Here is a 16,237-nt window from a genome sequence, read left to right as displayed (position 1 = left end):
GAGAGCCAGAATGGAAGTGAAGCAGCTGGGACTCAAACTGGCTTCCAAATGGGATGCATTGCAGGTGACAGTTAACCTACTGTGCCACAACACCAACCCCTATTTTTAGTCTTCAAATAACTCTCTACTGTCCTTTTACTATCATAACACTAACTGAGGCCCTTATCATCTCCCCATGTGCTACTGCAATAAACTTCATAGTAAACTTCCTTTTTCTATTGTTACCTTTCCTTCTAATCCATTCTCTACAAAGGCATGGAAGTCATGCTAATCTTAAAACTCCTTAAGGACTCCTCCTTGCCTATTTTAGGATAAAACCTGAATGCATGAGACATAAGGGCCTTCACCATCAGGCGTTGCTCCTACTGTATGAGATTGAGTGGTATCCCTCTGAAATTTATGCGATCTATGAGTATGACCTTTGTAGATATAATCAAGTTAAGATGAAGTCACTCTGGATTATGGTGACCCTAAATCTAATGCTAGAGGAGAAGACACAGAAACAAAGGGAAGAGGCCCCATCAAGATAGAGGCAGAGACTGGAACGATGCAGCTACAAGCCAAGAGATGCCTGAGGCCACCAGAAATTGAGAGAGATAAGGAAGCATTCTTTTGCAAAGCCTTCGGAGGGAATGTGGCCCTGTCAAGATCTTGATTTGGACTTCTATATTCCAGTTAAAAGAGAATAAGTTTCTAATTGTCATTCACCCAGTTTGTAGTACTTTGTTATGGCAGTCCTAGGAAATGAATACAACCACCATCCATAACCATATTTTATCACGTGTGAGGCCCCCAGACTCATAGTGCTCTCAAACTGCTGAGCCTTTGCACGTGTTGTTCCTTCTGCCTGGAATTCTCTTGCCAGATTTGTCTGCTTGGAAATTCCCAGGCATCCCTTAAGTCTCCTCTCAAACACTGTTTCTTTTAAAACTCTTCTAAAGTCTTACTGTATCTATGATATGTATCTATTCTAACAATTAACTTAAAAGAATTATATTCATACACCTCTTCCCATAACCTTGAAGTCCTTAAAGACAGAAGCTTGGTCTTTATCTTTTAATTTCTCAGTAGCTAGCACAGAAGCTGGCACATAGACGGTGCTGAATGAATGTCTCCAGGTAAGCAGTTCACAGCATTACTCTGACTGCATCTGTCTGCTTAACTTTCTATGGCTCACATTTATTTATCAAATAAAAACATTAAAACTTCCCTTCTAAACATTAAGAGCTTAAGAGATCTGGTCCTAACTACCTAACCTATTCTGTTTCTCATGATAATCCATTTTACCATTTTAGAAATTCTAGCTAGGTAGCCTATATTCACTATTATGTATACATACACACACACACACACACACCCCTCTCCTATGTCTTCATGTACACATGCCTTCTTTGTTCCTACAGTTCATTCTACCTATAGTATTTTTCCACCATCCACAAACATTAATTTTATTGAATATTTACTTTTGACGAATGCAAGCTTCCTTTTGAAAACCTCTTTGGTTTCCCTCAGCTGGAAGTAGTCTATCCCTCTTCCAGGTTTCCAGACTACTTTATTTACACTATATTAATAATAGAGCTGCTTATACAATTTTTTTTCCCCCACAGGCAGAGTGAGAGAGAGAGAAACAGAGAGAAAGGTCTTCCTTTTTGCCGTTGGCTCACCCTCCAATGGCCGCCACGGCTGGCACACTGCAGCCGGCGCACCAGGATCCGAAGCCAGGAGCCAGGTGCTTCTCCTGGTCTCCCATGGGGTGCAGGGCCCAAGCACTTGGGCCATCCTCCACTTCACTCCCGGGCCATAGCAGAGAGCTGGCCTGGAAGAGGGGCAACCGGGACAGAATCCGGCGCCCCAACTGGGACTAGAACCTGGGGTGCCGGCGCCACAAGGCAGAGGATTAGCCTGTTGAGCCACGGCGCCGGCCCACTTATACAATTTTTTAAAAAGAGGTTCATTTATCTAGTTGGAAAGCAGAGTGCCAGAGAGAAAAGGGGCGACACACAGAGAGATTTTCCATCTGCTGGTTCACTCCCCAAATGGCCAAAATGGCCTGGGTTGGGCCAGGCCAAAGCCAGGAGCCTGAAACTCAATCCTCGTTCCTACATGACTGGCAGGGGCCCAAGTACTTAAGCCAAATTCTGCTGTTTTCCCAGGCACATTAGCAAAAAGCTGAATTGGAAGTGGTGCAGCTGGCGCTTGAACCAGGGCACACATGGATGCCAGTGCCACAGGGTGGTAGCTTAACCAGATGTGAAATGATACTGGCCCACTGCTAATGAATATCTTTTCCCCTATGAGTTTGTGAGCTCTTTGAGGACAAAGTCACTGATTGATCATTTACTAGTGTGTTTGTCCATGGTAGATAGTCAATGTATTTGATAGAAAAATGAATGACAACAATGACTGAATTAATAAATATTTTTAAAACAGCATTCTATAGGACTACTCATATTCATAAAAAATAGAAGAGAAGAGCATGGGATCATTGTCTACATTTCTGTGGTATTTAACAAAGCCTTCTTTTGGGAAACACTCAGAAAAGACAGGTCAGAAGTGCTGCAAAAAAAAAAGTAGAACAAACTGGGCCAAAGAATAAGTTTTGCAGGTGTGTTCAGAGTAGATTTGGTATTTAAAGCCTTTGGAACAGACACATTTGGAGAAGTATTCAAGGCCAAACTTTTCTTATTAGCCGTGAAAGCAAAGGTCCACTAACCTGGGGAGGGGGCTGGTACAGGTTGGGATTCACCAAAACTCCCAAAGGGTCTTCAGAAGATCTATCCAATTTGATCTGTGGCTGGTTCAAAGTTCCATTGGCAATGGCCTGTATTGCCTCATCTAGTCTGTGGTAACAAACCAAAAGGATGCAATAATTGATAATGTTCCGTGCTCAAATGTCCTTACCACCAACCTAAAGCAGTAGTAATATTTGGAATTCAAAGTCCATGGATGACATTTCCTGTTTCCCACCCCAACTTCCTTTTCTTCATACCAAAAACCCTAAGGAATGTGTGTTAGTAAAAGTGGTAGATAATCAAGAAAACAGGTAATCATTCATCCATTTAATAAGATCACTAAACATGCAAATAGTAGAAAAGCTGCCTAGAAATATCCTGACACACAGAAGAGTACTCTACACAGCTTATGTATTCAGCATACCCCCACAAGTTACTCCTCTACCTACTAAGGAGTACCTTTCCATTCCTCCATACTTACCTGAATTTCATTCTTCCTTCAAGTTTAAGAAGTTCTAGAGAGGCCCTCATGGGTCCAACATAAAAGTCCTTACTCCTTTCTCTAATGCCCCGCTAAGTAATCATTGGATACATCCCAGGTTACCCTGTGCCTACCCTGGTGCTGGATTTGGGTATTTGACTGTAAACCTATAAAAGAATGTGACAGGCTTCTTCTAAAGATTGTGCAATACTATTGGTTTTTTAAAATAGATTTATTTATTTATTTGAAAGGCAGAGTTACAGATAGGCAGAGCCAGAGAGAGAGAGAGAGAGAGAGAGAGAGAGAGAGAGAGAGGTCTTCCATCTACTGGTTCACTCCCCAGATGGCTGCAATGGCCAGAGCTGTGCCAATCCGAAGTCAGGAGCCTGGAGCTTTTTCCAGGTCTCCCATGCGGGTGCAAGGGCCTAAGCACTTGGGCCATCTTCTACTGCTCTCCTAGGCCACAGCAGAGAGCTGGATTGGAAGTGGAGTAGCCAGGACTCAAACCAGCACCCATATAGGATGCTGGCACCTCAGGTGGCTGCTTTACCCAATATACCGCAGCACCGGCCCTTCCTATTGGTTTCTAAGAGGCCCCGCAGTAACCCTGTCTTATTCAATTCTATAGCTTTATGTTATTTGCTGCTGTATTCCATGTCCCTGTTGAATGCTTGACAAACATTTGTGGATGATGATAAAGATAATTTTGAGGCACAACATAATGAAAAGCTTCAACAGAAAAGGCTGAATTTGACCTTGAATTCTAATCAAATATATTTCATTAGGAACCTCTTAGATGTAATGCAACTTAAAAGGCGTAGAGGACATAGTTCCTGCCTTTAAGCAGCTTTGCTCCTAGTGGCAGGTTTAAGCTACACAGATGCTAAACCCCACGTGAAGGGCAGTGATAATCACCATGAGGCACAACCCCCCTGGGGGTTACCGTCCCATCAATCCACGTGTCGTATCAAGTCAGTGCAAGGGAGAGGATTCTCAAACTGAGGGAAAAGCAGAAACAAAGGCACAAAGCCAAAAAGAAGAAAAAAAAAAAAGAATTTGAGGGATAAGACACGTCTGTAATAACAAGAAGACAGTAGGATTTGAAGGAAGGAAATAGATTTGAGACACAGCATAGAGACAGATATACAGAACTCTAGAATCTGTAAAAGGGATAATACAAACAGCTAAGCAATACATTTCTAGAATGCTTAAGCATACTAGAATATAACTAAAGGAAATTTGAATAAAAATTATGATTAAATATAATTTTGATGTGTTAAAATGAGTATTTAAAAAATCTGCGGGGCCGGCACCATGGCTCACTTGGTTAATCCTGTGCCTGAGGCACCAGCATCCCATATGGGCACCGGGTCCTAGTCCCGGTTGCTCTTCTTCTAGTCCAGCTCTCTGCTGTGGCCCAGGAGGGCAGTGGAGAATGGCCCAAGTGCTTGGGCCCCTGCACCCGCATGGGAGACCAGGAGAAGCACCTGGCTCCTGGCTTTGGATAGGCGCAGTGCCGGCCATGGTGGCCATTTGGGGGGTGAACCAACGGAAGGAAGACCTTTCTCTCTGTCTCTCTCTCACTGTCTGTAATTCTTCCTGTCAAATAAATAAATAAAATCTTAAAATAAATAAAAATTAAAAAAACCTGTTTGTAAGAAAAGAAGAAATTTTCATCTTGATAACCAGTGTGTACACTGATAAGTCAAAAAGTATGCACAATTTAAATTCTAAGATATTGCCCAATTTCTCTCGTAAAAGAACGTACCATTTTTTGGTTGTTAATAGGCTTTATTTTTACAGCACTTTTAGGTTAATAACAAAATCAAGGGGAAGATACACAGATTTCCCGTATAGCCTCAGTCTCCAAACCTATAAAGCCTCTTGCGATCAATATTCCCCACCAGTATGATACATTCATTACAACTGACGGACCCACACTGGCACATCATCACCACCAAAAACCAGTTACATTAGAACTCACTCTTGGTGTTGTACATTTTATGAGTTTGGACAAATTCATACAGACATATAGTTACAATTATACTACCTTAAAAAACCTCTGTGTTGGTGCCAGCACTATGATGCAGCGGCTTAATGCACTGGCCTGAAGCATCCCATATGGGCGCCAGTTCTAGTCCCGACTGCTCCCCTTCCGATCCAGCTCTCTGCTGTGGCCTGGGATAGCAGCAGAAGAGGGCCCAAGTCTTAGGGCCCCTGCACCCACATGGGAGGCCTGGAAGAAGCTCCTGGCTCCTGGCTTTGGATTGGCATAGCTCCGGCCATTGCAGCCATCTGGGGAGTGAACCAGCGGATGGAAGACCTCTCTCTGTGTCTCTACCTCTCTCTGCTGTGTCTCTACCTCTCTCTGTAACTCTGTCTTTCAAATAAATAAAATAAATCTTTCAAAAAAAAAAAATCCTCTGTGTTCCACCCACTTACTCCTTCCTCTCTTCTAACTCTGAAACCATTGCATAGTAGGAGTCACACAGTATGTTGGTTGTATCATTTTATTTAAATAATTTTTAAAAGATTTATTTATTTATTTGAAAGTCAGAGTTACAGATAGAAAGGAAGAGACAGAGAGAAAGAAACAGATTTCTATCCACAGGTTCACTCCTCAGATGGCTGCAATGGCCATGGCTGAGTGAGGCCGAAGCCAGGAGCCAGGAGCTTCATCCAGGTCTGCCACATGAGTGGCAATGGCCCAAATAATTGGGCCACCTTCTGCTGCTTTCCCCAGGCTATCAGCAGGGAGCTGGATTGGAAGTGGAGCAGCCAGGACACGAACTGTCCCTCATGTGGGTGGCCAGCATCACAAGTGGTGGCTTATCCACTATGCTACAACACCAACCCCTTATTTTTATAATTTTTTAGAAATTTATTTTTAAATATTTGAAAGGATACACAACAGACAGAGACACAGAGAGACAGAGACCAAGAGGTCTTCTCTATTGGTTCACTTCCCAAATGCCTGCAACAGGGAGCTGGACCAGAAGTGGAGCAGCCAGGTCACAAACTGGCACCCATATGGGATGCCAGGGGATGCCGGCGCTGCAGAAGGTGGCTTAACCTGCACTGCTACAATGCTGCTCCCATATGGAACTCTTTAGCCAAGCTTATTATCATAGAATGGTTTGAGGTATAGATGTGATTTTTCCCCCCCAAATCAGTGGTCAATCACTCCAACGTCACATATTTAATCCTTTCCTTACTGCTTAAAAATGTTGGCTTTAGTGGCCAGTGAAGTGGCACAGCAAGTGAACCTGCCTGCATTTCATATGAGTGCCAGTTCGAGTCCAGGATACTCTGCTTCTGAGCCAGCTCCCTGCTAATGTGCTTGGGAAGGCAGCAGAAGATGATCCAAGTCCTTGAACCTGTGCCACCCATTTTGGAGGCCCAGATGGAATTCCAGGCACTGGCTTTGGCCTGGCCCAAACCCAGCCAGGTGGCCATTTAGGAATTAAACCAGTGAATGGAAGATCTCTGTCTCTCTCTGTCTCTTTATGTCTGTCTCTCTCTCTCTTTCTGTGACTCTGCCCTTCAAATAATAAATATATCAAGTTAGCTTAATTGATTATTAAATGCATATACAAACATATATACAAACACAATGTAAATATACCAGTCTCTTTCTAAACTTTATTGTTTATTGATCTATTCCTATGTCTAAACAGTACCTTATTTAAAAAAGTTTTTAGGGGCCAGCGCTGTGGCAATGCAGATAAAGACGCCACCGCAGTGCCAGCATCCCATATGGACGTCAGTTCAAGTCGCAGCTGCTAAACTTCCTATCCAGCTTTCTGCTATGTCCTGGGAAAGCAGTAGAAGACGGCCTAAGTACTTGGGCCCCTGCACCTATGTGGGAGACCCGGAAGAAACTCCTGGTTCCTGGCTTGGGATCAGCACAGCTCCAGCCATTGCGGCCAACTGGGGAGTGAACAAATAGTTGCAAGACCTCTCTCTCTTTGCCTCTCCTTCTCTCTTTGTGTAACTCTGACTTTCAAATAAATAAATTAAAAAATTTTTTTTTTTGACAGGCAGAGTGGACAGTGAGAGAGAGACAGAGAGAAAGGTCTTCCTTTTGCCGTTGGTTCACCCTCCAATGGCCGCCGCGGTAGGCGCGCTGCGGCCGGCGCACCGCGCTGTTCCAATGGCAGGAGCCAGGTGCTTCTCCTGGTCTCCCATGGGGTGCAGAGCCCAAGCACTTGGGCCATCCTCCACTGCACTCCCTGGCCACAGCAGAGAGCTGGCCTGGAAGAGGGGCAACTGGGACAGGATCGGTGCCCCGACCAGGACTAGAACCCGGTGTGCCGGCGCCGCAAGGCGGAGGATTAGCCTGTTGAGCCACGGCGCCGGCCTAAATTTTAAAAAAGTAACAGTAACCATCTAATAAGAGAAATTCCCTTCACTGTTAATTTGCAAAATTTCTTAGCTACTCCTATATGTTTCCTATTCCAAATACACATTTTATTTTATAAATCACCAAAACAGATCCATTAGAGAAAGAAAACCTTTTACAGTCAACCTACTCTTCTTTCAGACTGTTTCTGGTACCACTCTCTTACCTGCTGTGATACTCTGCTAGTGGATTTTCTTCTTCCAAGATCTTCCGGCCTGCAAAGTCAATGGTGACCTTCTTAGAGAGTCGAGAGGCATGTCGAAGCTCTCTCAGCTCTTCCTCTCGCTTCTGCAGGGCTTCCCGCTCAACTTTGGACAACCACTGGTTAGAATCACTGGCAAAGTAATCTGACTCATCATCAATGACTTGGGTCCTTCGAATGCTAAGAAAAAAAAGCACATGGCAATTAGGTCTATTGAAAAGGACAGCCTACTAGGGAACTGTTTCAAGGGAGCTTACTCTTCTGTTTTGGAGGTTATTGTCTGAAATATGGGTAAAGCTGCTGCCTGTCATGCTGGCATCCCATATAGACACTGGTTCAAGTCCTGGGTTCTCCACTTCCCATCCAGCTCCCTGTTAATGCATCTGGGAAAGCAATGGAAGATGGTCCAAGTGCTGGGCCCCTGAACCCATATGGGAGACCTCGATGAAGCTCCTGGCTTCTGGCATTGGGCCCAGTCCAGCCTTGGATGTTGCTATCAGTTGGTAACATGGTCGCCCTTAAACAAAACAAAAAAAAAAGATGCTAGGTGCGACACTTTTTTTTTTTTTTTTAAGATTTATTATTTATTTGAAAGGCAAATTAGAAAGAAGAAGAGATAGGGGCTATGGGGGTGACAGAGAGAAAGAGAGAGAGAAAAAAAAAATCTTTCATTTGCTGGTTTATTCTCCAAATGGCAGCAAAGATGGGGTTTGTTCCAGGTTGAAGCCAGGAGCCAGGAGCTTCAACCAAGTCTACCTTATTAGTGCAGGGGCCCAAGCATTTGGGCCATATTCTGCTGCTTTCCTAGGTGCATTAGAAGGGAGCTGGATTGGAAGTGGAGCAGCAAGGACTCAAACTGGTGCCCAAATGGGAATGACAGTGCTGCAGGCCATGGCTTTACTGCACTTTGCCAAAGTGCCGGCTTGGCCTGAATCCCAGCTCTGCCCCCAATTCTAACTTCCTGCTAATTCACAGCTTGGGAGACAAGAAGTAATGGCTTAAGCAGTTGGGTCCCTGCCACTCTTTTTTTTTTTTTTAATTTATTTATTTGGAAGTCAGAGTTACACAGATACAGAGAGAAGGAGAGGCAGAGAGAGAGAGAAAGGTCTTCCATCTGCTGGTTCACTTCCCAGCGGGCCAAAACGGCCAGAGCTGCGCTGATCTGAAGCTTTTTAAAAAGTGGAGTAGGGGAGGACCGGTGTCATGGCTCACTTGGTTAATCCTGTGCCTGCGGCACCAGCATCCCATATGGGTGCCGGGTTCTAGTCCCGGTTGTTCCTCTTCCAGTCTAGCTCTCTGCTGTGGCCCGGGAGGGTAGTGGAAGATGACCCAAGTGCTTGAGCCCCTGCACCCACATTGGAGACCCGGAAGAAGTTCCTAGCTTCTGACATCAGATCAGATCAGCTCCAGCTGTGCAGCCATCTGGGGAGTGAACCAGTGGATGGAAGATCTCTCTCTCTCTCTTTCTCTGCCTCTCTGTAGCTCTGCCTTTCAACTAAATAAACAAATCTTAAAAGAAGAAAAAAGGACAATAGAGGGGCCAGCATTGTGGTGTAGTGAGTTAAACTGCCACCTGCATCAGCATCCCATAAGAGTGCTGGTTCAAGTTTTGGCTGCTCCATTTCCTATCTAGTCCCCTGCTAATGTGCCTGGGGAGGCAACAGAGGATGGTCCAAGTTCTTGGGCCCCTGTACCCACGTGGGAGACCTGGATGAAGCTACTGGCTCCTGGCTTCAGCCTGGCACAGCCCTGGCCATTGCAGCCATTTGGGGAGTGAACCAGCTGGTGGAAGATCAATCGATCGATCTTTCTTTCTTTCTTTCTCTCTCTCTTTCTTTCTCTTTCTCTCTCTCTCTCCCTCTCTCTCTGTAACTCTGCTTTTAAAATAAAAATAAAATAAATTTTTTTAAAAATAGGGTAGAAAGCTGAAGAGACTCAGGAAGAAATTGGTCTTATGTTAATAAGATTAGTTTCAAACCTAGATAATGAAATTAGTACCCTTGAACACACCAGCAAAGCAGCAACAGGGGAGATCATTTTCTAGTTTGTGTTTATGAAGAAACGCATTATATTTCTAATTTTATTTTTAATGACAAGTTTTACTGAATAGGACCAAATGAGACACTTAAAGGGATAAGAATGAACAGAATTCACACATCATGTGATGGCCATTCTTAAGGAATAGCTTTCCAAATTCTCTCTCATATATTTACAGCAAATGGTTTGGAACCAGTAAGGGTGTCTCACCAAAGGATTGTAATGCCAGGAATAGGCTTCCAGGTAAGTTACAATAAGTAAGAGCTCTAGGGCCTAAGGACCCTCACAGATTCCCATGGTTATGTGAGAAGGGGACATATTAAATATTATCCAGAAATTATTGGGCCCAGTGCAGTGGTGGAGGTTAAGCATCTGTTGCAGTGCTGACATAACATATGGGCACCAGTTTGAGTTCCGGCTGCTCCACTTCCCATCCAGCTCCATGGAAACGCCTGGGAAAGCAGTGGACGATGGCCTAAGTGCTTGGGCCCCTGCACCCATATGGGCGATTTGGAAGAAGCTCCTGCTCCTGGCTTCAGATCAACTCAGCTCCAGTCATTGTGGCCATTTGGGGAGTGAACCAGCCGATGAAAGACCTCTCTCTCTATCTCTCTCTGTCTGTAACTCTGCCTCTCAAATAAATAAATGTTAAAAAGAAAGAAAGAAAGAAAGAAAATTTCAGGACATTTTGATACTGATTATTATTATTTTTTTTTTATTTTGACAGGCAGAGTGGACAGTGAGAGAGAGAGACAGAGAGAAAGGTCTTCCTTTTGCCGTTGGTTCACCCTCCAATGGCCGCCGCGGTTGGCGCGCTGCGGCCGGCGCACCGCGCTGATCCGATGGCAGGAGCCAGGTGTTTCTCCTGGTATCCCTTGGGGTGCAGGGCCCAAGGACTTGGGCCATCCTCCACTGCACTCCCTGGCCACAGCAGAGAGCTGGCCTGGAAGAGGGGCAACCGGGACAGGATCAGTGCCCCGACCGGGACTAGAACCCGGTGTGCCGGCGCCGCAAGGCGGAGGATTAGCCTGTTGAGCCACGGCGCCGGCCTTGATACTGATTATTGAATCAGAAAAGAAATGTAGTGTAGGGCTGGCACCATGGCTCACTTGGCTAATCCTCCGCCTGTGGCGCCGGCACCCCAGGTTCTAGTCCCGGTTGGGGCGCTGGATTCTGTCCCCGTTGCTCCTCTTCCAGTCCAGCTCTCTGCTGTGGCCTGGGAGGACAGTGGAGGATGGCCCAAGTGCTTGGGTCCTGCACCCCATGGGAGACCAGGAGGAAGCACCTGGCTCTTGGCTTTGGATTGTTGCAGCGCGCAAGCTGTAGTGGCCATTTGGGGGTGAATGAATGGAAGGAAGACCTTTTTCTCTGTCTCTCTCTCCCTAACTCTGTCTGTCCAAAAAATAAAGAAAGAAAGAAAGAAAAGAAATGTATTGTCAAAGGGAGAGAGAGGGGCCAGCACTGTGGCGTAGTGGGTACAGCTACCACCCACAGTACCAGCATCCCATATGGGTGCCGGTTCAAGTCCCAGCTGCTCCACTTCCAATTTGGCTCTCTGCTGTGGCCTGGGAAAGCAGTGGAAGATAGTCCAGGTCTTTGGGCTTCTGCACCTGCCTGGGCGATCTGGAGGGAGGCTCTTGGCTCCTAGTTCCAGATCAGCTCCGCTCTGGCAGTTGCAGCCATTTGGGGAGTAAACCAGCAGATGGAACACCTCTTTCTCTCTTTCTGCCTCTGCCTCTCTGAAAGTCTGCCTTTCAAATAAATGGATAAATCTTTAAAAAAAAAAAAAAAAAAGAAGGGTGGGTGGGAAGAGAAGGGTAAATCAAGCCTTCTTAGGGCATGTCATTATCTAGGCTCTCCCAGAGCAATTAAAAAATTCCCTAACCTGGTAGTTTGTGAATGGTAGAGTCTATAGTATAGTTATGTGTCCCAAAATGGTGTTTCGGTCAGTGACAGACCACATACACATACAATGGTGGTCCATAAGACTGTGACACAGCCAAAAAATTCCTATCACCTAATGACACTGAAGCCATTGTAATGTGACAGCATAAAGTATTACTCACATATCTGCAAATCTACTGTACTGCCAGTCATGTAAAAATATAGCACATACAATTAGGTAGAATATATAATGCTTGATAATAAACAATATTACTATATTATCTATTTATATCATTATACTTTTATAGTTATTTTAGAGTATTACTTCAACGTAGGAAAAAAAAGTTTATCATACAACAGTATGCCACGTTAAGTCTGAAGCAGCCTCATACATCTTATGAGTGTTGTGTCTCTTGATTGCATCATTTCTTCTTGTGCTCCATTTCTGTTGTTTTGCACATCCTGGCCCCAGAAGTAGTAATACACTGTACCATATATATATTCCATATGGCCTAGATGTATAATAGACTACACCATCTAGGTTTGTGTAAGTACACTCCATGATGTTCATGCAAGGATGCAAGTGCCTAATGATGCATTTTCAAACTGTACCCCTTTAGTTAAGGGATGCCTATCTGTGTTGATTGAATGAATGAATGACTGCAAATGGAACAAGTGTGGAATTCTGTCAACCCAAATCAGCTGTCCAGGGATTACATCAGCATTTTTGCCAACAATCAAAAAATGCTACATGATAGGATTTTCCTGGTGGGAGCCTATCTTAATGAAACATGGATTAAAAAATAAGTGGTAGGCCTGCTAAGTAAAACATCCAGCACTTTTGCTTAAAACCCTTTCACACACCATCTTTGGTATCAAGTATCAAAACAACGTTTTAATGGCCAGAATCTGTGGACTAGTGGTAGCGTCTGTTACTCTAATTCTGTCATACCTAGTTCTGTCAAACTCCAACAGTTTATCCTTATGCTTGATAGCCTTCTCCAGACCAGACTTAATGCGTAATTCTTGATGAGGAAGAAGGTCTTGGGAAGAGATGTCCATCTTTACAGAGTTGTCTGCCCCTGAAATTCAATATGGAAATCAAAGGTGTCAGCCAAACAAATTAGTTGGATTAATGTGCAGCAAAGAACAAAATATCTAAATGTCTCATTCTGGCCAGATGGCCTGAGTTACTCATTTCAATGGAAAAGAAACAATCACACAGGCTAGGCCTTACCTGGAAAACATCAAGTAGTGTTTGGCACATAATCAGTTCTCAATAAATATTAGGGTCCTTTTCTTCCCTTTTAGAAATTTGGATTGGGGCTGGTGTTGTGGCAGAGTGGGTTAAGCTGCTGCTTGGGATGATAGTATCTCATGGTGAAAAGCTGAACTGAGTGCCAGCTGCTCCACTTCTGATCCAGCTCCCTGCTAATGTGCCTGGGAAAGCGTAGGATGATGGTCCAAAGGCCACCCATGTGGGAGACTATGATAGAGTGCCTGGCTCCTGGCTTTGGCCTGGCCCAGCTCTGGCAGTTGCAGCCATTTGGGGAAGTGAACCAGCAGATGACAGGCAGATGACAGGTCTCTCTCCTTTTCAAATAAGTAAATAAATTTTTTTTAAAAATTTGACCACAAAGATTAACCAACATTAACAACACAGCATAAACAAAACAAAGATTTTTTTTTTTTTTTTTTTTTTTGCCAGGCAGAGTGGATAGTGAGAGAGAGATAGAGAGAAAGGTCTTCCTTTTTGCCGTTGGTTCACCCTCCAATGGCCGCTGCAGCTGGCGCATCTCGCTGATCCAAAGCCAGGAGCCAGGTGCTTCTCCTGGTCTCCCATGGGGTGCAGGGCCCAAGCACTTGGGCCATCCTCCACTGCCTTCCTGGGCCATAGCAGAGAGCTGGCCTGGAAGAGAGGCAACCGGGATAGAATCTGGCGCCCCAACCGGGACTAGAACCCGGTGTGCCGGCGCCGCAAGGTAGAGGATTAGCCTGTTAAGCCACGGCGCTGGCCAAACAAAACAAAGGTTAACAACACAGCATAAAAATGCCTTATAAAAGTGTTTTGCCTAGAGTTTAGGGTGCTTTCATCCTATATCAGAGTGTGACTGCCTTCTGACTCCAGCTTACTGCCAACGCAGATTCTGGCGGAGCCAGCGCTGTGGTGTAACAGGTTAAGCTGCCGCCTGCAGCACCGGCATCCCATATAGGTGCCGATTCGAGTATCAGCTGTTCCACTTCCCATCCAGCTCCCTGCTAATGCACGTGGGAAAGCGACGGAGGATGGCCCAAATGCTTGGGCCTCTGCATCCTGGTAGGAAACCCAGAAGTTGTTCCTGGCTCCTGACTTTGGCCTGGCCCAGCCCTAGCTATGTGGATGTTTGGGGAGTGAACTAGCAGATGGAAGATCTGTCTCTCTCTAACTCTGCCTTTCAAATAAATAAAATAAATCTTAAAAAAAAAAAAGCAAGGCTGGCGCCGCGGCTCACTAGGCTAATCCTCCGCCTTGCGGCGCAGGCACACCGGGTTCTAGTCCCGGTTGGGGCGCTGGATTCTGTCCCAGTTGCCCCTCTTCCAGGCCAGCTCTCTGCTGTGGCCAGGGAGTGCAGTGGAGGATGGCCCAAGTCCTTGGGCCCTGCACCCCATGGGAGACCAGGAGAAGCACCTGGCTCCTGCCTTCGGATCAGTGCGGTGCGCCAGCCGCGGCGGCCATTGGAGGGTGAACCAACGGCAAAGGAAGACCTTTCTCTCTGTCTCTCTCTCTCTCTCTGTCCACTCTGCCTGTCAAAAAAAAAAAAAAAAAAAAAAAAAAAAAAAAAAAAAAAAAAGCAGACCCTGGGAAGCAGTGATGGCTCAAGTAACTGGTTTTCCTCCACCCATGCGGGAGAACTAGATTGAGTTGCTAGCTCCCGGCTTCAGTTTGACCCAGCCTGGACTGTTGTGGGCATGTAAGGAATGAACTAACAGATGGGAGCTCTCGCTGGCTGTGTTTCTTTCCACCTCTCAAATGAAAATGAGAAAAATTTCAAGAGAAGGGCAGAAGTGAATAATTAACGAGAACCTAGTAGATGATACTAAGAAACAATATAAACTACATTATTTAATTCTTACAGTAGCCCTGTAAGACAGTTTGTATTATCTTTGCTTTACACATGTGGATACTGGAGTTCAGAAATGATAATAAATTTACTGAGTTCATTCAGTTAGGAATTAGAAAGTAGAAACAGGGCTGGTGCTGTGGTGTACTGGGTTAAACAGTGTCCTATGGCACCAGCATCTCATATGAGTGCCGGTTCCAGTCCTGGCTATTCTACTTCCGATCTAGCTCCCTGTTGATGTACCTGGGAGAACAGATGGCCTAAGTCCTAGGCCCCTGCCACCCCTGTGGGACATCCAGATGAAGCTCCTGGCTCCTGACTTTGGCCTGGCCCAGCCCTGGCTGATGTGGTCATTTGGGGAATGAATCAGCAGATGGAAGAACTCTGTCTCAGCCTTTCTTTCTGCAACTCTGCCTTTTGAATAAAATAAATAATTTTTTTAAAGATTTATTGGGGCCGGCGCTGTGGAGTAGCAGGTAAAGCCGCCACCGCAGTGCTAGCATCCCATATGTTGCTCCACTTCTGAGCCAGCTCTCTGCTATGGCCTGGGAAAGGAGCACAAGATGGCCCAAGTCCTTGGGCCCCTGCACACACATAGGAGAACCGGAAGAAGCCCCTGGCTTCTGGCTTCAGATTGGCCCAGCTCCAGAAATTGCAGCCATTTGGGGAGTGAGCTGGTGGATAGAGGACCCCTATCTCTCTCTCTCTCTCTCTCTCTCTCTCTCTCGGCCTCTGCTTCTCTGTAATTCTGCCTTTCCAATAAATCTTTAAAAAAAAAAAAACAGACCAGCACCACAGCTCACTAGGCTAATTCTCCGCCTGCGGCGCCGGCACCCTGTGTTCTAGTTCCGGTTGGGGCGCCAGATTCTGTCCCGGTTGCTCCTCTTCCAGTCCAGCTCTCTGCTGTGGCACAGGAAGGCAATGGAGGATGGCCCGGGTCCTTGGGCCCTGCACCCGCATGGGAAACCAGGGGGAGGCGCCTGGCTCCTGGCTTCAATTCAGCACAGTGCACCGGGCATAGCGGCCATTTGGGGAGTGAACCAATGGAAGGAAGACCTTTCTCTCTCTCTCTCTCACTGTCTAATTCTGCCTGTCAAAAACAAACAAACAAAAAACCTGCAATTATAACAAATCAAATTAAAAGGCTGTTTTTAGCCACTAAAAATAAATATGAATAATATATAGCAATATAGAAACTTAGTTGTGAAATATTAACTGAAAAAATGGAATCATAAGGTTTACACTCTTGATTGCCATTTTATAATGCTAACCAATCTGTCTATATAAAACAAAAACAGGGTGGTATTTGGTACAGCAATGAAGAAGGCTTTTGAGATGCCTACATCCCATATCATGATCCTGTGTTTGAGTTCTGACACCACAACTGCTTCTAGCTTC

The 16,237-nt window shown here is 45.3% G+C and overlaps 1 protein-coding gene across 1 annotated transcript in view; it reads right to left on the bottom strand.

Moving 5' to 3' along the window:
* The window catches only part of TRIP4 (thyroid hormone receptor interactor 4), a 67,531-nt gene that overhangs the window by 31,822 nt on the left and 19,472 nt on the right, over nt 1-16,237 (bottom strand). Inside the window, exons 6-8 of the mRNA XM_062206114.1 lie at nt 12,691-12,820; nt 7,782-7,997; nt 2,714-2,840 (exon numbers count right to left, since the gene is read on the bottom strand). Coding sequence (XP_062062098.1) covers nt 2,714-2,840; nt 7,782-7,997; nt 12,691-12,820 — 473 coding nt within the window. The remainder of the gene's footprint in view (nt 1-2,713; nt 2,841-7,781; nt 7,998-12,690; nt 12,821-16,237) is intronic.

This window comes from Lepus europaeus, chromosome 11 (genome assembly GCF_033115175.1).
Source record: "Lepus europaeus isolate LE1 chromosome 11, mLepTim1.pri, whole genome shotgun sequence".
Classification (NCBI taxonomy): domain Eukaryota; kingdom Metazoa; phylum Chordata; class Mammalia; order Lagomorpha; family Leporidae; genus Lepus; species Lepus europaeus.
Note: the sequence above shows the minus strand (reverse complement) of the source record. Positions and strands in the feature narration are given on the sequence as shown.